This window comes from Eremomyces bilateralis (assembly GCF_010015585.1).
Source record: "Eremomyces bilateralis CBS 781.70 unplaced genomic scaffold P152scaffold_2, whole genome shotgun sequence".
NCBI classification, from domain to species: domain Eukaryota; kingdom Fungi; phylum Ascomycota; class Dothideomycetes; order Eremomycetales; family Eremomycetaceae; genus Eremomyces; species Eremomyces bilateralis.
Genome location: NW_022985068.1, coordinates 250183 through 272316, shown reverse-complemented (window position 1 = coordinate 272316; position 22134 = coordinate 250183). Strand labels below are relative to the sequence as shown.

Below are 22134 nucleotides of genomic sequence, written 5' to 3'. Positions count from 1 at the left end.
ATGAGGATGGGGGAGTGCCGTTATGGTGAGGGAGGGAGATCGGATCGTGGTTCGTGGGGCGAAGGAAGTCAAATTGATGGGTAGCACTGCTATCAGAGATGGGATCGGGGATATGGGTTATTGCCGGCCGAGACGAAGTTGCACCAAGAGTTCAACGTTGCGGAGTGGATGCTGGTGGTCGTACTACAGAAAAGCAGAGCTGTCGCGACCTGAATATCATCTGTGACGTAATCCTCATATCGAGCGTTTCGAGGGTTGGACGGCGAACGGTCGCGATCATCATTGCCAGGGGTTTATGTATCGGTGCTCTCTAATCTAAAATATTCTATAACTACCTAGTCCTCGTCTTCTGCTTGCCGTCGACTCTACTTCTACTTCCCTTGTCCGGCACGAACCTACCCACTTACGCACAGCAACCTCCCCATCGGAGCCTTCGTCCCCTGTCGTCCATCCCCGATATCAGATTCCACCGCCTTACATCTATGATCCAACGCATACCGCGGCTCCTCGCTCCTCGATGGCGCTGTAGGCGTCCCGACGCGCTGGTCGACGTGGGATGGTAGGAATGTCAGAACTCAGCACGGCAATATACGCGGGTGCAGAACGGATGCGTCGCCCGAGTTGTACCGGATTTATATTGTTCATCGAGAAGTACGATAGATAGGTACGTTCCCTAACCCATTACCGGGTCATTTATGTATCTACGCCTTATGTCCTGTCGACGGGACGCGACGGAGCACCCTACCGGTTCCTGATTCCCACCGGCCGATCGATGGGGATCAAGCCGGCGCGGTTCCACCGATTCACCCCGTGGCTGGGCAACAGATGGCGTCCCTACTGCGTTGAAGAATCAGGGTCTTCGGGGCACACAAATAGCGCCAACGGGGGGTAATATTGGGATGTACCGGTGATCTGAGGAGTCCGCGAGATCGGGTCATCTGGGACTTTGGGGTCGAGTTGAGTCGAATCGAGTCACGGATCTGGGGAGTGTTTCAGGCGGGAGGGATTGAATCGAAATCGATATAATATCGTTTTGAGACTTGCAGCGTGGACAGGAATTGATCACAAGCCAGATGCGGGACACTGGTTCTCCCTTTTCACCTCCACGACACTTCTCATCTGTTCATCGTGGAGACATGAGTGGTCAGACATATTACCGTCTATAGTTAAAGTTAGTCACATAATCCGCCGTAACGGTGATTAAGGGTTGACGGAGGTCATTTATTGCAGATACTCCTGTTTGTTGGTTCGTGGCTGCAGCTCCACCGCACACGACGATCTCATTCCGTTCCATCGCATCCGTCAGTCATTCATCCCGCACTGCCACCAGATCAGATCAGCTTGGTGCATCTCCGCTGCATCGTCCATCTCTCCCATATCCCCTCTTTGCTCTCTTCAATGCTTTGATATCTACCTTGCTCGAACATCTATCTTTTCACCATCTGGCCCTTCTCGAACTACCCTCATCCAAAACCCTGCCGGTGATCATTACCTCCTGTGTCCGATTTCCGCCCCGCTTGCTTCTCCCCCAAGCATCCATATTCCATCCCAACGTCACCCCATGGGCTTCCTCATGAACCTGTCCTGGACACCGATATAGGTACCACGCCTATATGATCATCCTCGCAAGTTGCCCTACCTGACCCGAAGTACCAAGACTCAAGTCCGCTCGACCCCTCCGGTTCTCTCGAATTCTCGACTCGCCATCACCCAGCCATTTCGAAAAGACTTGCAATCGTATATATCCGCCGTACTAGTGACATCTACCCGAGTTACTGTACCTCTACCATCCACCTCCCCCGATATCGATCCCGCCTTTCCCACGCCGGTTCCGTCTCGTCTCACCTGTGCCCTGCGCTGCTGGCTGTGACAGACGCCCGGCTTTGCTTTTCAGAGGGTGATGACCTCGCCAGAAGATCATGGTGAGTCGTGCGGCTTTTCTTGGAAGATGCGTCTATATACTATGCACCGAGGGATCCAAGGACCGGTTATCCCCGTCTCGCCTTGCTCCGTGGCCTGGATGGTTCGGTGCCACCGTGGGCTGGGTAATCCGACCTTCCCGCGGAGATAGGCTCAGACGAGATGGGGAATAATCTAGTGCCTCGTAACCAAATCCGGGGCACTGTGGCATAGAGCATGTGTACTCAGTTTCCTGATTCGATCGAGATTATGAGATCTGGTTGTGCTTAGTTTTCCCCAGCAATTGCAACATATACTTCAGCATCAGGACCATTCATTCGAACCTCCCGCTTACTTCGATCTTGTGACTCTAGGCACCTTACAACCGAGTATCAGCGAAACCAACCCCCCCTCGACCCATATCCTCACATCACAAGACGAGATTAAAATCAGAACGAACAAAAGCACCAGCAATCTCTTGAGGCAGGCCGGGGCGACAGGGCTGGACATTCCAAGAGCTCGATTTTCGTTGGATGCGAATAGTTTGGACCTTCTTTCAAGGTATGACAAATGGCTCTAGCTCTCCGGACTTCGATCGCCTCCGTGCCACGATGTCATGGCGCTAATCGAACGCGGAATAACATGTCTAACTGTACCCTTACCTGCCAGAACGCCCATCATTCCCGAGCACGAACATGGCCTGGGATCGTCTGGCCTTCGCCGCATCCGCCAACACCCCGCCCGCACTCCCGTTGGCGCCCGCACACCGGGCTCCACTACCCGCTCCTCCTCCATGACCCTCTCCTTCCCCCCGCCGCGGGATCAGTTTGCCCACGACCCCGGCCACGCCTCCCTAGCGCTCCACTTCAGCGAAGACCTCAACCGCTTCCCCTCCGAGTCCCTCCACTCCTTCTCCTTCGCGCAGCAGTCCGAGGAACTGCTGCATAACCGCCAGAATGTCCTGCGCCGCTCTATCGACTTCATGGGCGCAAAGATGGGCTGGGCGGCATCGAATCAGGGCCTTGCGAACGCGCAGGCCCGGATGAGTGGGGATCAGGAGGTACAGAGTATGATGGAGCTGTTGGCCCGAGCGAATTTGATCGAGGCGCAAGGGTTGGGGCTACAAGGGCCATTGACGGGGCCGGCGGATGTGAGCGGGGAGAATATCTTTGAGAAAAGCTTTGGTATGCAGACGGAGAGCCCCACATCGTCGCTTGACGGACATCCGGAATTGCAGAAGTTGGAGCCGTGGGACGGGGCTTCGGGGGCATTGAACGATCCCCAACCGATTCGGATGAGCGCCGTGAGCAATGTAATTCTGGAGGAAGACGAGCGATCTATATCCTCGTCCGCGCCGAAGGCCTCTCCGCCAAATATGGAACAGCACAAGGTCTCGAAATTCAACCCACCCCGGGCTTCCCTCAAACGAACCCTCACCGATGTCGGCCCCCTCGAACTCCAATCCCGCCTCGCCGACGCCCTCGCCCAGCCATACAACGTCAACGAGCCACCCGGTACGCACCCCCAATCCGTCCACCCCCCCTCGCGCACCGCCGCCGCCGTCTCCACCGCCAACCTCCAAGCTCTCGGCTCCTTTGCCGGATCGCACGGCGCCACCGCCGCCACCGCCCCCCACGGCCACGGAACGCGCTTCCGCGCCGCCGCCCAAGCCATCTTCACCACCGAGTCCGCGAGCCCCTGGACCATCACTGCGGCGAACGACCTTGCATGTCTCGTTTTCGGCGTGACGCGGGCCGAGGTGCGGAAGCTTGGGATCCTCGAGGTCGTTAAAGAGGAGCGTCGGGATTGGCTTCGTGGGAAGTTGATGGCGGAGCTGGAAGATCCGGGTCAGGACTCGGCGTCAAGTCGGGGTGCGAGTCCGCCTGGGAATGGAGGGAATGGAGGGAATGGATCAGGGCAGGAAAGCCCGGCGAGCGGGCTGCTCTCTTCACTTGGTAGCGGGGTCACTGCGAAATTGTTGTCGAAACCACCGAGTCGATACTCGAATAAACGACGCAGCAACAATGGGAAGGACTCGTCTACACCAGAACTAGTACCGAAGCCGCAAGAGGAGAATCCGCCGTTGCATGGTCGCCATTCGAAGGAGAATAGCAGAGGGGTGCTGTTGTGCGGTGACGTCGTACCGATCGTCAAGCGGAATGGTGCCGTCGGGTCCGCGAGCTTGTGGGTGAAAGAGAAGCGTGGCAGCCTGATTTGGGTGCTAGAAGAGATCGCCGAAGACGCCGCCTTTGTCGCCGTGGACGAAACGGGATGCGTTGTACGCGCCTGGGGCGACGTCCTCAAAATCTGGGGCGTCGAACGCATTCGGCGCGGACAGGACCTATTGCGGTTGGTGAAGGGCGTTCCGCGATTAAAGGGAACGAACACAGGGGCGTTGGATCTGGAGCAAATTGAACGGTGGCCATACTTCACGGCGAAGATGACCACAGGCATTCACATTCCCATCACCATGGAGCCGGTTTCCGCGGAGTCAGCGGTTCAGATATTCACTTCACCTGCAGACTTGCCAGATGCGACGGCCACTTCACGGCCACAAACTCCCCTCACTCCTCAACTCGGTCCCTACGACACGCTCTTCCGCATCTCATCATTCCCGCATATCGCCGGCATCGTAGTGCTCTCGTCAGAAGACCTGACAGTATCATCGGCCAATTCGGTCTTCTCATCAGCCTTGTTCGGCCAGCCTTCGCCCACCGGGTTGCCGATCGACGAGCTCATTCCCGGGTTTAGCCGTCTCCTCGAGGTCATCGAAGAAGAGGAGCCCGTCGAATTGACGGACGGCATCGTGGTCCCCGAGCATAGCTTCCGACGCGCTCGAGCACTCCGCTCTTTACGAGATCACCTTGGCCCAAGCGCAGCATCACTCGCCGAGGACTCGTGGAATCGACCGCACGGATTGAAAGCCAAACACCGCGTTGGGACAGACATCATGGTCGACTGCCAAATGCGCGTCGTGAGCTCGTCTCCGAAAGAGAGTCGCTCGCCACATCCCTCACACAGCTCCCACGTCAGCGACGTCGTCGTCGATGAATCCGACCCGAACATCCAACCGCCCGACACAAACTCCCAGCTCGTCTACGCACTCTGGATCACCTACTCCCGCCAACTCCACGCCGCAAGCCATGGCGAAGGTCCCCTCACCCCACTAGTCTCCCGTCCAGGCACTCCACCCCACCAGCCCAGCCCTGGTCAAAAGGGGGTCGTCGTACTCAAGCACGAAGACAGCGGAAGCGAGCGCGCCTCCTCCGACTTTCCACGCGAGGAATCGCCTCGACTCCCACACGAGCGCGTTCCCGACTCTCTCAATCACGACATCTCTCCCGCGAAATCCCTCCTCACCCAACAACTCCGCTCGACCGCCAGCCCCCCCGTCACCAGCGACGTGCATGCCACCGCTGAAGTCACCAACGCCCGCGATCACCCGTCCCTCGACGCCACGGCGCGGAACCACATCGTGCCCCCCACCGACCCCACCCCCTCGAAGCCCAAGAAGTCCATCGAGGAATTCGCCGTCCTGGAGGACATGGGCCAAGGCGCCTACGGACAGGTGAAACTCTGCCGCTTCAAGCGCACTAACTCCAAAGTAGTCGTGAAGTACGTTACGAAGCGGCGGATCCTCGTGGACACGTGGACGCGTGACCGTCGCCTCGGCACCGTCCCGCTCGAGATCCACGTGTTGGACTACCTCCGGCGCGACGGGCTGCGGCACGCGAACATCGTGGAGATGTCCGACTTCTTCGAGGACGACGTGAACTACTACATTTGCATGGTTCCGCACGGGCTGCCCGGGATGGACCTGTTCGACTACATCGAGCTGCGGGTGAACATGGAGGAGGCGGAGTGTCGGAAGATCTTCGTGCAGGTGGCCAGCGCGGTGCATCATCTGCATACGAAGGCGAAGGTGGTGCATCGCGACATCAAGGATGAGAACGTCATCTTGGATGGGGAAGGGAATATCAAGTTGATCGATTTCGGGAGCGCGGCGTATCTCAAGAACGGGCCGTTTGATGTGTTTGTCGGGACGATTGGTATGTCCCCCCTATATTTTCTTAGTTCCTTCTTCTTCAACCATCCCGAACCCATCCGCTAATCCCTCCCCCCAGACTACGCCGCCCCCGAAGTCCTCGCCGGCCGCTCCTACCGCGGCAAAGAGCAGGATGTGTGGGCGCTCGGCATCCTGCTGTACACGATCATCTACAAGGAGAACCCGTTCTACTCCATCGACGAGATCATGGACCACGACCTGCGCGTGCCGTACGTCATGTCGGACGAGAGCATCGACCTGGTGCGGCGCATGCTGGACCGCGACGTAGAGCAGCGGGTGACGATCGGGCAGGTGATGGAGAGTGGGTGGTGTCGGGAGGCGGAGGGGGGAGAGGAAGGGAAGTGGACGTGAGCATGGGATTGGAAAGGACAAGGAAAAGGGAAAGGAGGCGAGAAGAGGAGGTCGAAGGATCCTGAACGCTCGCAGGACTGATAGATGCGGATATACCATTATTAGATCCCGATCAATCGCCGTTTATTCTCACTCTGGAATTTCCCACCCTTCTCCGTTTCCCGAGGTTTGCATTTTAGGTCATCAAGGGCATCATCATCATCATCATCATCATCATCATCACCATCATCGTCGTCGTCGTCCTCATCTTTCGGCTTTTCGGCTCACGTCAACTTACGCCCTTTCCCTTCCGGTTCCTCTGGCTACGTTTTCCGTGGCATATCCTCGATAACGAAGATCACATTTCTCTTTTGCGACAGGATGCCTAGACGATGGATGGGTGGAGCTGCGATGCCGGACACTTCCATTCGGGATCGGTGGCTGGATACTCAGGACGGACTTCCTTGGACTTTCTAGACGGGCTGGATAAAATGGGGTGGGGAAAGTCCAATGAAGGTCTCAGTTCTACGGAGCTTGAAGCAGGCTAAATTATGTCAAAAATTAACGTTTGCTGAAATCGCTGGTTGCGTGCATTTTTGAGGTCTTACGCAGCAGATATCCAGGGAGAACGAAGAATATGTAAAGCGCACACCAACGAGGTTGGCGCAATTTTGAATATGGAAAACAAATCTTTTGGGTCTATTCCTTTTGATATCATACGGTACCGCTCAATGCAGCCGTGCAATGCCTACCATATTCCCGGGTAACACAGGCTATGCACAATGCCCAAAGACCGGCATCATTCTCCCTGCGAACGCCTTGCAGGGGGCCATATCCAACCCAAATTCCCAAGCGACGTCCGTCATACATCCAAAAGCCAAGAGTAGAGAAACCCCGTTCAAAACAGGGCGGACACTGCAAACCTCCGGCCTTCCGCTCCTAATCATTTCACTTTCACTCTTTCACCACATCATCCAGCCTCCCAAACCACCCCTGCACCTCCTTCACCAACCCCTTTCGCATCGCCCGCAAATCCTCCCGCCCATCCACCTCCACCGCATCCAGCTTCAACAGCACCTGCTGCAAGATCGTCTCCGTGATTCGCTTATGATCGAACCGCCGCGCCGCCGCGTCCGCCGGCGGCGCGCTCAGGAACCGCTCCGCGCTCGGCACTAGCGCCTGCCGGAAATGCTGCGTGAGTGCCGCGAGCTGCCCGGCCGGGTCGCTAGCGGGCGGGAACGGCGGCGCGGGAGGGATGGAACTGCTGGACGCTGGGGTGGAGGCGCCGCTGGCGGCGTCCGATGGGCGGGCCTTGGCGGCGGCCTTCTTGCCGCGCTTTTTGCGGGGTTTCTTCTTGGAGGCGTTGGGGCTGGATGCGGCGGACGTCGCGTCGGCGTCGGAGGCGGTGATGGAGGCGTCGTCGTCGGAGGCGCCGTCGTTGCCAGGTCGGCCGGAGAGGAGGACGAGGATCTCGTTGGAGCGGTCGACGCCGCTGCGGAAGCCGGCGTCGCGGGCGGGGAGGTCGTCGTTGGTGAGCTTTTGGCCGCGGTAGAGGAGGTTGATGCGGCGGGGGTCGATGGGGGAGGCGGCGGTGGAGGCGGCGGGGGAGGTGGAGAGCTTCTTGGCGGCCATGGAGCGGATGTCGCCGACGAGGAGATGCCCGGAGGCGATGGTGTCCCGGGGGTAGTGCACGGGATAGGCGACGGAGCGGTGTTTTAGGAGGAGGACATCGGTGTGCGAGCCGCCGGGGACCTCTTGAGGGGGGTCGCCGAAGGGGGGAGAGCGGTGGTGGTGGTGGTGGTGGTGATGGTGTGTGTGGGTACTAGTTGTGTGGGTGGTAGGCCGGTCGATATCGGACGCGGTGATATAGGAGTAGTCGGATTCGGAGACTTCGGCGGGGGATACTGGGGATACAGGGCTCCGACTGAAGGGGCTAAAGCGACTCCCCCAGGAGGGGAGGCGGGACGACCACGACATTTTGGAGTGAGGGAAGAGGTGGCGGTGGAGGAGGACGATAGTAAGGAAGAGGAGAAAGATGCTGATGAGGGTCGTGGGGTCGTAGACGGACTCGAGAAGCCGGGAGAGGGTGCTTGGAGGTTGTGCCGGTTCTTTCAATATGCCCCGTAGTTGTTCCGGTAACACGGCGAGGACTTCGTCGGGGATATTCCGCACCAGATTGGCCGATATCTCGCGTGCTGACCGGACTGTAGATCGAAGCGTCGTCGACCACGCGAGCGATCCGTCCGGCTTAAAGATGAAGGGACTGCTGCCAAGGTCGCGGAGCGGGTTAATTAGGTGGGATTCGATTAACGACGCCACGATGAGCGAATGTGGGCTCGCCTAAAAAGGCGAGAATTGGGAAGATATAGGAGACTTCCGGGTGGAGGGGAGTGAAGATTGGTGAAAGGAGTAGTGGAACGAGGATAGAAGATCTGGTGGGATGTCGTGGTGGTGGAGGAGGTGGTGGTAGCTGAGGAGTTGACCGGATTGCAGACGTGACACAGTTGCGTTTATAAAAACGACGGATTTCTGCTAAGTTGTAACCTCCAGTTGACAGCAGTAATTAGATGATGAAATCCGGACTTCGTAGAGTCTTGATTCGAAGTACCTTTACTTAAACAAAACACGAACGAGAAATATCACATCTCCAGGAAGTTGTACTGCGGAAGAAGTTTGTCTCCCCTTGCCAAGGCGAAAGTTCTTGTTTCAATTCCATTGGAGATTTGATATCAGATTCTCACATTCAGTTTGACATACACCATATATCTTATCATCTTTCATTTATATCGGAGTCCTATTAGAATTAAAAAACCGTCTATTCATTCTTGTCCGCAGTCCTCGTCTTACTCATTTCGCTTACTGTTTCTGGTTCTTTTTATGCAGCACCGCCGGAACTTCAGTTCCCTCTCGGCAAGTTTGCCACTGTTAATGTAAGAACTGTGATGGCCTTTCGGGTCCTCGAGTAAATGTATACGTTATGTTGATGGGCCATGGGCCGGAGAGTCTTAGCCGTCTCGTCTTCGAGCTCCGCTCTTGTCCAAGTTCTCAGCGGCTTGGCATTGGCCTTGAGGGGTGCGGAGCCCTCTCTATCCCAATCGCCCTCCCCTAGTTTTGGCTTCTTGCTCTTCGGACCATCCGTATCCCCTCCATCTGGTGGTGGCCTTTTCTTGCCGTTTCCCCCTTGGCAGTCAGCTTAATTATCATCGACCGGGATTGGGTTATTTTGCGAACCTTCCAGGGGCCTCTCCGTCTTCACCTCTTTTGGGATCGAGTTCGATCTCGATTGGGCGGTTTTTCGAACCTTGGGACCCCCTTTGCCTCCCCCACCTCCGTAACCCCCTCCTCCATTTTCTCCGCCTGCATTCCCTCCGCCTCCATCTCTCCCGTCACCTCCGCCCTCTCCGACTCCGCCTCCTCCACCGTTATTACCAGGGTCATTGTCGATAGGCAGTGGAATTGCGCGTGCTACTTAATACAAATGCCTCCTTTGGGGCTCGGGAAACCCCCCCGGTGGCTAAACGATATACGACAACACCCGGCATGACGTTCCCGCGGTCGTTGGCCCTTGATTTGCACCCTGACCCGCGGCTTTACTTGACCATATCTTTCGCTGTAGCGGACGTGTGTTCGGCTGGTTTGGATCCCCGGGAGCTCTATGGGTGTCCGTTCGAAGTTTTGGAAGCTCAATCCTGAGTTCTCCAACGGCCCAATTATGCCCTTCTGGATTATCATTACCTTGGAAGTGGGGGAATATAGGCTCAAAGTGGTTGTTGGTTTTCCATAATACCCGCTGGGCTGCATTGTTGGATCCTTCGGAAAATATCTCTCGTGATGTAAGCCCGGTTTTATCTATTGTTTGGACAAAGATCACTAATTGAATTTTATATCGATCGCAGGTGATTGGACACATTTCGATGGACGTCCAATAACCGGGAAATAAGAGCCTCCGTATATTCGAGATCGCAGGGTTGGTCGGTCCGGTTGCTGTTGTGGTAATTGATGTGGCCAGTGTTCGGAGAAGCCTGCTGTATGCAATGTACCGTAGGTGATTAGAATCACCCATCACCCGTTCCACGAAGGCCATATGTTCTGTCTTGACCCATTGCCAATGAGTCTTCGATCCATATATCAACGCCGCGATGGCCTCCCAAGAGCAGTTTCTACCAGGCCTGCCACCATATGAATTCTGCCTCATCCATCTGCACTCCTGCGCACTTTCCGGGCTCAGTCCCTCTACTCCGAACCCCGGGAAAGCTCGCAGAATGCCGGTCATATTGACGGCTGTACCATCTGTAACGTTAGCCAGTCGATGGACGTCATCCTTCAACACCGCACAGGTAACCACGGCCGCTATGTCCAGTCCTGAGCTACTTCGTACTGCTGATTGGTGTGGAGGTAATTTCTCAACACCGTTTCAAGAATAAGACCTGTCATAATGAAGATTGTCCATAATTTGATAAAAAATCAGTCCCATATGTTAGTGGAGCTGATTAACAGGATTGAAAGCGCATCTGGCTCGGAAGGGGCGACACATAACAAGATACAATGAATGTATAATGTCCTCGGGTAGTGAATGAACGCTACGATGGAGCCATCATGTTCGCAAACGGCCACAACAAAAACTCCAATGAAAGGCCGCTGAAGACGCTCTTGAGTCCTCTTTGTTTCATTCTGGAAGAGAAAGCGACTTGATCTCGAGCTTCACTCGGTTCAGAATCTGGACTCAAGTTTCGGAATGCCATGGTACATCCTTTTGATGGTGAGGAATGCATCTCGACAGAGACAAAAGAACAAAGCCAACGACTAGAAAGAAACCGGTGATTTTAGAAAATAATTAGGTCATTCTTATCGGGACGCCAAAATATTTCAAGTTAATTGACTAAAATTGTAGTAAGAAAGCTCAATGAGTCGAGTATGATCGTTACTCTTCAAGTTGGCTAGAGGGCGGAGTTTGGTTAAAGGGGCTAAATCTCAGGAATTTCCTTAGACGTCCAATTCGCCAGAGCAGAATGCATACGCGCAGTCTTTGTTGACAATGATCGTCACCCATAGCCCTATCCAGACTGCCTTTCCATATGATTTTGCCGAAGCGGATACCAATGAAGTCACGCAATGTCGATTGTGTGTTGATCAAGTCGACTCGCGATTTTCTCGCTATTGTAGAAGTCAATCCGCGTCAAATGTGGTATAGCGAATTGAAGACCCATAGATGCCAGTAGGAAAGTTATACATGCGAAACAGGCTCGGACTGCAAGCAATATATGTGCTTATGTGAAGTCACTCATTACCGGTCCTAAAGTGGACGCTCTGTGAATGTATGGCATTATCTCATGCCTGATGCCGCCAACAGGTAAACAAGCAAGTGGAGAGGAATATACTAGATTTGAGTGAATACAAGCTTTTTAGCGCAGATTTAGCTGCAATCGGAGCATTGTGAATTGGTGATCTTCATAATAATGGACATGTCAAAGCTGTAGTTAGCAGGTTTCAGGGTGACGGTTTCAGATTGAAATGCCCAGACAATGTCGTACCATATCAGAACCAGTGCCTTTCTTGCCATCCAAGTCCTCGGGAATTGCATCATCTTTGCAATAGAAGTTCATTTATTAGGCCTTTAGTTGCTAACGCCCGAACCGCTACAACGCTTTTGTGAGCCGTAAAGTAATAGAAATTTGATCGTCCATTGGCCTGTTTGGCATATATGGAAAGGTGTAAAGGCCGGGCTAGACGACACATATGTCCTGATCTTCAGCGGGAATGAGTCTTGGCTTTCTGTATAGATAAGAGGCAGGTTTCGCAATATACGGAGGTTTCCACCCCCTAGTCAGGGGCCAATCAGTCGGCAAGACGAATAGGATAATTCATTCTTTAAGGTGGAAACTCAGGGACAACCCGTCAAGCTATAAATTGGATCATCGTGAGATCAACATGGCTAGAATCGAAAGCCATCTAACCGGGCTGCGGAGAAGTTGGCTATTGGTGGACAAACGCCAATCTGGTATCATATTCAGCGTGTCGCATGTGCTGGATGATGACATCCGCGATGTAATTAGCGATCAGTGATCCGGCAATTGACAGCAGAGCATCTGTACTGTTCATTGTCGATGAGAGTTAATCCATGGCGTGCTAGTTCCCAGGCATCGCGCCAATTTCGATATCATGGGGAATACCTTGGATGCGCTCGATGTAGAGTGCATTTCCGTAGGAGCACAACTTGTATAAAGCACTCCCTACGCTCACAGCTTCGAGAATCAAAACCTAAACTAAAGCAAACCAATTCCTTGCTCTTCATCTGCCTTTGACCAACAAAGACTCTCCTTAAGCACTCACTCATTCAAGATGATGCTCAGCTCCTCCAAGTTGGCGCTCTTCGCCATTATGGGCTTCAGGTGAGCCCACACAACCCTCTGATGATTGCTATGCTTGAATCTCACACATCCTAGCGCTCTGTCCATGGCCGTTCCCATGGCCGCGGTCGATGTCGAGGCCCGCGAGGTGGAAGCGTATGGCGCTGCCATCGAAGAGGTCGCTGGTCCGGCCATGATTGCCCGCGATACCGAGACTGGTGCCGAGACTGATGCCGACGCCGAGGCCGCCACCGGTAAGGTCCTGCTCCTACCTACAACACACCAACATACTGACAATGTCAAAGACGCTGGTTTCGGCAAGGGGAAGGGGAAGGGCAAGTTCCCCGGGAAGGGTGGGTTCCCCGGAAAAGGCGACGGTGCCGGGTTCCCGGGCAAGGGCAAGGGGCATGAGCACGGGAAGGGTGGCAAGGGGAAGGGCGGATTCCCTGGCAAGGGGAAGGGCGGATTCCCTGGCAAAGGGAAGGATGATGGCCCCGGGAAAGGGAAAGGCTTCCCGGGTAAGGGAAAGGGTACCCCGAGTGGAGCCCCTGAGATTCCCCAGCCCTCTGGAGGTCCTAGCGGCGACGGACATGCCCATGGACACGAGTAAACACTTCGGTGTTAAGAAAGCAGTGAAGATGGGACGGCAGATATTTGCAGGGAAAGAATATTCGATCTCGTGACAATAGTAATGAAATAAAGCTGGACAAGCAAATCAAGCCGTATAAAGCGTCTTTTTGATGACATTTTGCAACGCTCAGGAATAAGAGACCACAAGTATCTCGCCGAAAACCGGTAACGACCAGGCGTAATAGAGGGGCCTTGGTAGGCCTTGTGCCGACTAGTCTGCTTGTCACTTGTGCTCATGTCTTGATGGGCGGGTTCTCTCATGAAAGCGGAGAACTGTCGGATGGCTTTCGGTGTAGGAATTTGTGGGTGTAGGAAGTGGCTATGCGCTTCTGGCGCGTTTACATGCCGTTTAGAATCGTCACTAATGGTCACTGAGACTTGAACAGCTTGTATGATGGTAGGACCGTTCCGAGGTAGCCGTTAGGGGTGCTAGATACTTGTTGCGGTTTGACGCGGTGACTATATCCACAAACTGCGGTTTCGGGATACTTACCTACCTAGGGACCCGATGAGTTTGTGTCTTAGAATCGCCTTCAAACTTTGGGAGACAAACGCATCATGATACCGGTATTGAGAGAATTGTCCTGGGTCACGGGTGGATGATATGTGTGTGAGAGAGAGAGAGAGATTCATACGCCCGTCAGGCCTCTCTGCGAGGCCCAGTGGATGACATGTAAATTGTAAACTGAACAGAAAGTCGTGATGTCGAAACTCGAATGGCACATGACTCATGGTCGAGACGGGATGAGTCCGCGGATGACTAATGAGGTGCTTGATCCAATGATCCATGACCCATCGGCCATCATACGTAACCAATTTCCGGTAACTAGTTATTAATAATACTATTTCCGTAGTTAGTTATTGCTTGCAAGGCTAGAATCCTGTGACTTAACGCGTGGTCTTCTCCAGAGGTTGTGGAGGACAACTGTTTATCGATCTAATGACGAGAATCTATATAGATAGACAGGCGGTCTACAGTGATATCGCGGATTGAATTCTCTTGTTTTCCTACCAGCCGATGAAACGATATCGATCAGCCGAATAGCACTTAACGGATTCATCATGCCGTCGCCATCCGAATCCCAAACCTTAAAAATCAAGACGTTAACCCCTGACTCTTTTGAAGACCGTCAAGTCAGAGATTCACACCCCACGACTTCCCGTTCGCTACCGGTCCGGCCCACAGGGCGGAAGAGGAGGCGGACGGTTCTCTCTTGCTCGCGCTGTCATCGCAGTAAAGTGTCTTGTGACCGCCAGAAGCCGTGTAGCCGATGCAAACAGACTGGTCGAGCAGACAGTTGCCAATACGATAGTACTCCACCGCAATCATCACCTGGAGACGAAACATCATTGAGAACGACGGGTGCCACCCCTGAGGAAGGCCCGGAGCCTATGGACACAGGTCGACCGGATGCCGTGTTCACTTATTGTAATGGCCGAGTCAGGCATGGTGGACGGAGTCATTATGGCCTACTTCTGAAGGAGGTGAGTTTCTCCATTTTTTCTTGAGAGATGAGCAGTCTTATTGACTCATTGTAGAGTGCCGATTTACTGCCCGTAGGCTGGTCAAGTCGCGAGGAGGATCGGACGATTAAACGGCGTTTGAAGGAGTTAAAGATGCGATTTCCCCCGAAGCGTTTCCATAACTATCCCTTTGGAAACGGTACCACTGTCCTTGCAGGTCCTACCCAACTCAACCTTCTAGAATTCCTTCCGGATCCTGACAAAGTACGATTTTTGCTGCAAACATATTTCCGGACATTCCACGTCATCTACCCGGTTGAGCACGAGAAGAGCTTCTTGGAGCGTTATGACAGATTCATGGCCAATGGTGAAACGGTGGGAGATGATTGGCTTTCCCAGTTGTTTATTATGTTAGCGCTGGGAGCATTTGCTTCAAACGACATGGAGTGTGTCCCACCGTCCTGTCGAACTAGGAGGTTATATTATCTACTTCAAGGAGCGCAAGAGGCGCTTCAAAGGACTCCTTTTATGCTCAAGCCCACGCTAACTACGGTCCGAACATTGACGTTGGTCGCTGTGGCCAAGGTCCTCGACATGGTGTCGCATAACGATAGCGATACGCTATGGAACTTCATGGGCTTCGTTCAGCGTACTGCAATGGGCCTATCACTCCATCGAGATCCAGAGCCCCTGGAAGGTATGAGCCCATTCGAGAAGGAGATGCGAAGACGCCTATGGGCAACGATCGTGTTTCTCGATTTGCATGTCGCTATCGGATCCGGCATGCCGACACTTATCCGCCCTCAAGACTATTCGACTCGGCCACCAGCAAATATCGACGAGGACCAACTGTCGGTGGACATGGTACATACGCCACAAGGCGCTTTCCCAGAGCATACCACATCCACATTCCAGACGCGGTTGGCGGAGATATTACCTGACATCTGCGCAATTATCTCGAACATCAATTCCGCCGCACCCGATCTAAAATATAAAGATGTCCTCGAATTCGACGCCAAACTCCGACAATCGTTGAAAGCATCGCTGGCTTGCGTCTCAAGCCGGCGAAATCCAGTAATCGGACCCAAATCACTGGATCGTCCTCATATCCAATCGTCGATGCTTCAGTTGTTTGTCCGAGGAGTGATGCTTGCCTTGCACTGTCATTACTTCATGGACCCTGAGAAGCACCCAGACTACCAAACATCATACTGGGCGGTTCTTGACTGCTCGTTGGCTATTCTCGGCCAGCAACGGCAGATCTACGACGCCAACTCATCGGAACTTCCGACTACCTGGTTCAACGACATTAACCAGGGTTCGTATTTTATCGCGGCAGCGCACGTGACGCTTGGAATCAAGCATGGGAGTTTTTTAAGCGGTCCAATGGCCTTGATCGGATCGTCCGCAAACGAGACGGCTTGGATGCTAATGGATTCCCTCGCGAGTATCTCCGAGGAAGATGTTGGTCGGTCGGTGGAGTATTTCAAGCGGTACAGCGCCTTCTACCAAAGATATGCGACCTTGCAAGCCTTGGTGAACGGCGGCGACACCGAACAGGCCAGGAATGATGCATTCGAGCATATCATCAAGGTGGTGAGTGAGAAGGCGGCCGAACTGTATCCGAGCCCGTTCTATGGATGAACACGCGAGAAGTAGGTCTATTTTGTCAATCGCATTATAGTCGTGAGCACCTCGCCCCCAATGCCGTACTCCCGCTCCGCATGTAGCAAATCTTCGCACGGGCGCACTCATCCGTCGTGCAATGATCAAATCCCTGACCACTAGACTTGTCTTCGAACCGTATAAACTTGTCCAGTACCGTACGGTCTCGCTCCCTGGCTTCCGTCACGGCATGCCAGAACGTAGCATGCAGTGGCGCGTCATCCGGCCAGCCAACTACGGAGCCATATTCTTCGCGCGCAGAATACTCCAGCTGGTAGGTTGGCCCGGTTTCTGGCAGCTCGGAGAAAGTCGAGACGTCGGTATAGAAAGTCCAGGACTCGTAGATGCTGAAGTCGCCCGTATCGACTTCGTATACCCGGAATCCCGAGTTGAGACGCGTGAGCGGCGTGACACTCGGGCCGATCCAACCTGTCATCAACGCGTGCTCGCTCGTCTGCTCCGTCCCATTGTTTGAATAGTACACCATGACCTGGTCCTCATGAGTGTGACCGAAGAAGATCCCCGCAATGACGTGCGGAGAAAAGCGGTCGACGATCTGATAGAACAGGTCGCTGGGCTTTGGAAGGCTGCCCCTCGCATCCCATCCCGAGGCGACGTGTCCTAGAATCCAGATGCGCTCGCTAGCATCCTCGGCCGTTTGGAGCTCGTCGATGAGGAATCGCAGCATTCCGGAGGTGTCATGGTCGGTGGAGTTGATGAAGTTGAAGAGGTTGTTGCGGTACCAGAGGTCAGTTTTGAGTGTGATGATGCGGAGGCTAAGATGGGTTTTGATACTATAGCCACCGTAGTGCAGCCGTGCTTGCTGGGATTCCTCTTCGTTGATCCAGCCGTGGAATTTCCAGAGCTCGGATACGTGGGCGTAGTTCCAGATTTGCTGTTCATTATACGGAGAAGACAGAAGTGAAAGGCAACCGACGAGACGCTTCAAAATATCCGATTGACTCACATGAATACCTTTGGTGATTAGAACCGCTTCGTCAGCATCAAGCATATAAGCACCTACATTCAGTTAGGATGTTTGATGTCGAGCTCCCTATGCGGGCGGGCTGCGCAGGATCTATATACATATATGGCGGGTACGTAGTTACTAGTTACTGGAGACCATTTAAATTAAGAGACAATAATACTAGTAACTAAGCCGGGTAGGGATTATGTCACAGGCCAAAGGATTAGATCTAGGAGCCTAACTAACTTAAGGCTACAAACTGCATTAATAATCTTGCCATGAGTCTCGTATCTGCAGGGCCAGGGAACCGGGCATTCACATAGAACAGAGAGAGAGAGAGAGATTCATACGCCCGTCAGGCCTCTCAGCGAGGCCCATGTGGGGAACTACCTAAGCTGACTAATTACATGCGTTGGTGCCTTGTGGCCTTGTGCCCCATTTTTCTATCTCCTTCTTCTATCTTCTCTAATTATCTGCTTCTAACATAGGAAATTATTCACATAGAACACATAACTGACACAATAATAATACTACTTTGCTGCTGTCACCAAATCACCTGACTCCCAACCATTTTAGCACTAATTACCCGTGCGACAGATTACGACAAAACTCCGGGACTTGATAATACATGTAGATTTGAAACTCGGATTCAGCCTTGAAGCCTGAGGCATAATAAAAGTGGACCGTCATCCCGCACTTGGCTGCTCTCCGATGTCCGCGAACGCGCTCATCGTTCAAGCGCGTCAACCTCATTAATGATCTTCCTTTGTACATGATGCAGGGCAACTAGGTCGCCTAGACTCTTACTTTGACGCGTGCTGCATTGCAGAACAAGCTGACAAGATGCATATCAAGCAAATCATCATTCAAGGGTTCAAGAGGTTCGCGATACCACCAAGCCCTACCAGCGAACTACCACTAACACCTCCATAGCTACAAGGACCAAACGGTGATTGAACCGTTTTCTCCAAAGACCAATGTCATTGTCGGTCGCAATGGCTCGGGGAAGAGTAACTTCTTCGCCGCGATCCGGTTCGTGCTCAGCGACGCGTATACACAGATGGGCCGCGAGGAGCGGCAAGCACTGCTCCATGTAAGCTTTCCACTTCGCAGACACCCGGCGCAGGAAATATTGACTTGAGTTCATAGGAAGGATCTGGCTCTGCAGTCATGTCTGCATATGTCGAGATCATATTTGACAACAGCGATGAGCGATTCCCCACCGGCAAAGAGGAGCTCGTGCTTCGCCGGACCATTGGCCTGAAGAAAGACGAGTATTCCCTCGATCGCAAGAATGCCACTAAGTCCGATGTCATGAACCTTCTCGAGTCGGCCGGGTTTTCACGTTCGAATCCTTACTACATCGTTCCTCAAGGCAGGGTCACTACTCTTACGAACATGAAAGACACCGAACGACTGAGCCTATTGAAAGAGGTTGCGGGCACACAGGTCTATGAAACAAGACGACGTGAGAGCTTGAAGCTAATGGAGGATACGGCGAGCAAACGCGAAAAGATCGATGCGTTGCTCACGTATATCCGGGAACGAATTGCGGAGCTAGAAGAGGAAAAAGCAGAGCTGAAAGAGTATCAAGAAAGGGATCGAGAACGGCGTTGCTTGGAGTACAGCATCTATTACAGTGAGCAGCAAGAGGTTGTTCAAAGTCTGCAGGCAATCGAGGATCAGCGGAGTCGTGGTGTCGATGAGACCGATGAGAACCGAGAGCGCCTTGTGGAAGGACAGATCGAACTCGATCAGCTTGACTCGGAAATTGCGCAGTTCAACCAACAACTCGATCTCCTCAAGGCCGAAAAGGACCAGTTCGAGGATGAACGGAAGGACTATGTCAAAGACAAGGCGAAGATCGAGCTCGACGTTAAGAGTCTGACCGATGGACAGTCGGCTGCGGCACAACGTAAAGCTCGTCATGACCGGGAGCTTCGAGAAGTTCGCGCACAGATCAAGCAACGAGAGGACGAACTGCAGAAGATTCTTCCTGAATATAACAAGAAGAGAAACCAGGAACAAGAGCTCAAGGAGCAGCTCGATGAAGCCCAAAATTCACGACAGCTTCTGTATAGCAAGCAAGCCCGTGCTTCACAGTTCAAGAGCAAAAAAGCCCGGGATGATTTCCTGCAGACCCAAATCAACGATTGCAACACCGCATCAGCAACCAGCAAAGCTGTCCTCGCCGAGACCAGCGAAGAAATAGCAGCCCTCAGCAACGAGATAGCCTCGCTCCAAAAGGGCATTAGCGATCTGCAGCGCACGATCGATAACCGTGATAACGATGTCGACGAAAGGGCGAAGGGTCAGCAAAAGGCCAAGGAGTCGCGCGATGAGCTCAGCGATCAGCGCAAAGAGTTGCAGCGCGAGGAAATGAAGCTCAACTCGACCAACAAACGGGCGAGGGACGAGCTCCATCGAGCAGAGCGATCGCTGTCGCATATGATGGACCAGAACACCAGCCGTGGCATCGCAGCGGTGCGGCGAATCAAACGCGAGCACAACTTGGATGGTGTGTATGGCACACTTGCTGAGCTGTTTACGCCGTACGAGAGGTACAAGGTCGCAGCGGAAGTGACTGCCGGGAGTAGTCTGTTCCATTATGTGGTCGACACGGATGAGACGGCGTCAAGAGTGCTGGAGATCCTCAATCGTGAAAAGCTGGGCCGTGTCACCTTCATGCCGCTGAATCGGCTGCGCAACAAGTCCACGAACTTCCCAAAGGCATCAGACGCTATCCCATTGGCGTCGAAACTCACATACGAGGATGAGTATGATGCAGCATTCCAGCATGTCTTCGGCAAGACCATCGTTTGCCCGAATCTACAAATCTGCGCCCAATACGCGAGAAGCCACAGTGTTAACGCCATCACACCCGACGGTGACCGAGCAGACAAGAAAGGGGCGCTGACTGGCGGATATCAAGACCCTCAACACTCTCGACTAGACGCGGTGCGAAAAGTGGCGCAGCTTCGCGAGGAGCAGGACGATTTGCAGGACAAGCTAGATGATGCCAGACGACAGATTGAGCGCAAAGACCAGGAGATCACGAAGGCATACGGTGTCATCGAACGCATGAGGCAACAGCGGGAGCATCTGAGCTCATCTTACCCGTCATTGCAGCAGGAGCTCCGAAGCAAGTCTCAGGACTTGCATCGCAAGAAGGGAGAGTTGGAAGCGAAGCACAAAGCGAAGGCAAACACAGAGGCACAGGCGAAGAGGCTTGGCGATCAGCTACAAGGCTTTGAAGACGAACTGGGCGGTGATTTCAAGAGCGGAATCTCTGCGCAAGAGACCCAACAGCTGCAACAACTCGGCTCACGCATCCAGACTCTGAACCCCAAATACACCGACCTCAACAGCCAAGTGCTCCAACTCGAAAGCCGCAAATCAGCCATCGAAGCCGAACTGCGCGAAAACCTCCGCCTCCGCGTCGAGCAACTACAGACCCGCGACGTCGACTCCTCCAGCGACCGACCGGGCGGCGGCCGCAACGAAGCCGAGCGGCTCCAGGCGCGGCAACACGACCTCAAGCGGGCACAGAAGAAGCTGGCGGCGCTGGAGCGGCAGCTGGAGGACAACGAGGCGGAGATGGAGCAGACGAAGACGCAGTTGGAGGAGGGGCAGCGTGAGCGGGCGGAGAAGCAGCAGGGGCACGAGGAGCTGGCGCGGATGGTGGAGCGGCATCGGAAGCGGATGGATAAGAGTAGCGCGAAGAAGGCGTTACTGGTGCAGAAGAAGGAGGAATGTGATCGGAATATTCGCGATCTGGGGGTGTTGCCGGAGGAAGCGTTTGATAAGTATGAGAGGATGGACTCGGATCGGGTAAGTCTGCTTCCTTCAACCTATACTTCGCTTCACCTACATCTTACAATCTACGTGATTTCGACTAAAAACTGATGATGGATGGAACCAGGCCATCAAACAACTCCACAAAGTCAACAACGCCCTCAAGAAATACACGCACGTCAACAAGAAAGCCTTCGAGCAATACGCCAACCACACCAAAGAAAAACACAACCTCGAAAACCGCCGCAAAGACCTCGACCGATCGCAAGCCGCCATCGAAGGGCTCATCGACCATCTCGACCACGAGAAGGACGCGGCGATCGAGCGCACGTTCAAGCAGGTGTCGCGGGAGTTCGCGATCGTGTTCGAGCGGCTGGTGCCGGCGGGCAAGGGGCGGTTGATCATCCAGCGGCGCAGCGATCGGCAGACGGCGGCCGCGCGCGAGGAGGAGGAGAGCGAGGAGGAGAGCGTGGAGAATTATGTGGGGGTGGGGATTAGTGTGAGCTTTAATAGCAAGCATGATGAGCAGCAGCGGATTCAGCAGTTGAGCGGGGGACAGAAGAGTGAGTGTTTCGCCCTTCCATCTATTTCCCCTTCCTCCCGATATTTCCTCTCATCTCCACCATTCTTTCTCCTACGGACTCGGACTAACCCCCCCAGGCCTCTGCGCTCTCGCGCTCGTCTTCGCGATCCAAAAATGCGACCCCGCACCCTTCTACCTCTTCGACGAGATCGATGCGAACCTGGACGCGCAGTACCGCACGGCGGTGGCCAAGATGCTGGAGGAGTTGTCGGCCAGCCCGGACCCAGAGCAGGGGGGCGGGCAGTTCATCTGCACGACGTTCCGGCCGGAGATGGTGCACGTGGCGGAGAAGTGCTACGGAGTGAGCTACAGCAACAAGACAAGCAGCATCGACGTGGTAGATCGGAGTGCGGCATTGGAGTTTGTGGAGGGGCAGAAGCAGTGATTG

The 22134-nt window shown here is 54.0% G+C and overlaps 8 protein-coding genes across 8 annotated transcripts; 4 read left to right on the top strand and 4 right to left on the bottom strand.

Moving 5' to 3' along the window:
* Positions 1-2515: 2515 nt before the first annotated feature.
* P152DRAFT_470151 (Pkinase-domain-containing protein) lies at positions 2516-6316 on the top strand (the record flags this gene model as incomplete). The annotated part of the gene is made up of 2 exons (XM_033680943.1): positions 2516-5948; positions 6024-6316. The coding sequence occupies 2 exons, from the start codon at positions 2516-2518 to the stop codon at positions 6314-6316; spliced, it is 3726 nt and encodes a 1241-aa protein (XP_033537730.1).
* Positions 6317-6868: 552 nt separating this feature from the next.
* On the bottom strand, positions 6869-9733 carry P152DRAFT_478681 (uncharacterized protein; the record flags this gene model as incomplete). The annotated part of the gene is made up of 2 exons (XM_033681673.1): positions 6869-8561; positions 9597-9733. The coding sequence occupies 2 exons, from the start codon at positions 9731-9733 to the stop codon at positions 7250-7252; spliced, it is 1449 nt and encodes a 482-aa protein (XP_033537729.1). The 3' UTR covers positions 6869-7249.
* P152DRAFT_110612 (uncharacterized protein) lies at positions 9652-11059 on the bottom strand. The gene has a single exon (XM_033673623.1). The coding sequence runs from the start codon at positions 10566-10568 to the stop codon at positions 9810-9812; it is 759 nt and encodes a 252-aa protein (XP_033537728.1). The 5' UTR covers positions 10569-11059; the 3' UTR covers positions 9652-9809.
* Positions 11060-12634: 1575 nt separating this feature from the next.
* P152DRAFT_470149 (uncharacterized protein) lies at positions 12635-13252 on the top strand (the record flags this gene model as incomplete). The annotated part of the gene is made up of 3 exons (XM_033680942.1): positions 12635-12684; positions 12739-12896; positions 12948-13252. The coding sequence occupies 3 exons, from the start codon at positions 12635-12637 to the stop codon at positions 13250-13252; spliced, it is 513 nt and encodes a 170-aa protein (XP_033537727.1).
* Positions 13253-15330: 2078 nt separating this feature from the next.
* On the top strand, positions 15331-16380 carry P152DRAFT_470148 (uncharacterized protein; the record flags this gene model as incomplete). Its single annotated transcript, XM_033680941.1, has 1 exon — positions 15331-16380. One exon carries the CDS (start codon positions 15331-15333, stop codon positions 16378-16380), a length of 1050 nt encoding a protein of 349 aa, XP_033537726.1.
* Positions 16381-16426: 46 nt separating this feature from the next.
* Positions 16427-16633, bottom strand: P152DRAFT_375392 (uncharacterized protein; the record flags this gene model as incomplete). The annotated part of the gene is made up of 1 exon (XM_033675602.1): positions 16427-16633. A coding segment is annotated over one exon (207 nt), but the record flags the coding sequence as incomplete, so codon positions are not given.
* A 63-nt stretch (positions 16634-16696) lies between these two features.
* On the bottom strand, positions 16697-17320 carry P152DRAFT_382310 (uncharacterized protein; the record flags this gene model as incomplete). The annotated part of the gene is made up of 1 exon (XM_033675757.1): positions 16697-17320. A coding segment is annotated over one exon (624 nt), but the record flags the coding sequence as incomplete, so codon positions are not given.
* A 561-nt stretch (positions 17321-17881) lies between these two features.
* P152DRAFT_454340 (putative chromosome segregation protein SudA) lies at positions 17882-22134 on the top strand (the record flags this gene model as incomplete). Its single annotated transcript, XM_033678573.1, has 5 exons — positions 17882-18249; positions 18302-18461; positions 18518-21199; positions 21291-21726; positions 21824-22134. The coding sequence occupies exons 1-5, from the start codon at positions 18212-18214 to the stop codon at positions 22129-22131; spliced, it is 3624 nt and encodes a 1207-aa protein (XP_033537723.1). The 5' UTR covers positions 17882-18211.

Bases quoted from the DNA above. Each gene is read 5' to 3' on its own strand.
- P152DRAFT_110612 (XM_033673623.1), bottom strand. From the start codon at position 10,568: ATGACCGGCATTCTGCGAGCTTTCCCGGGGTTCGGAGTAGAGGGACTG.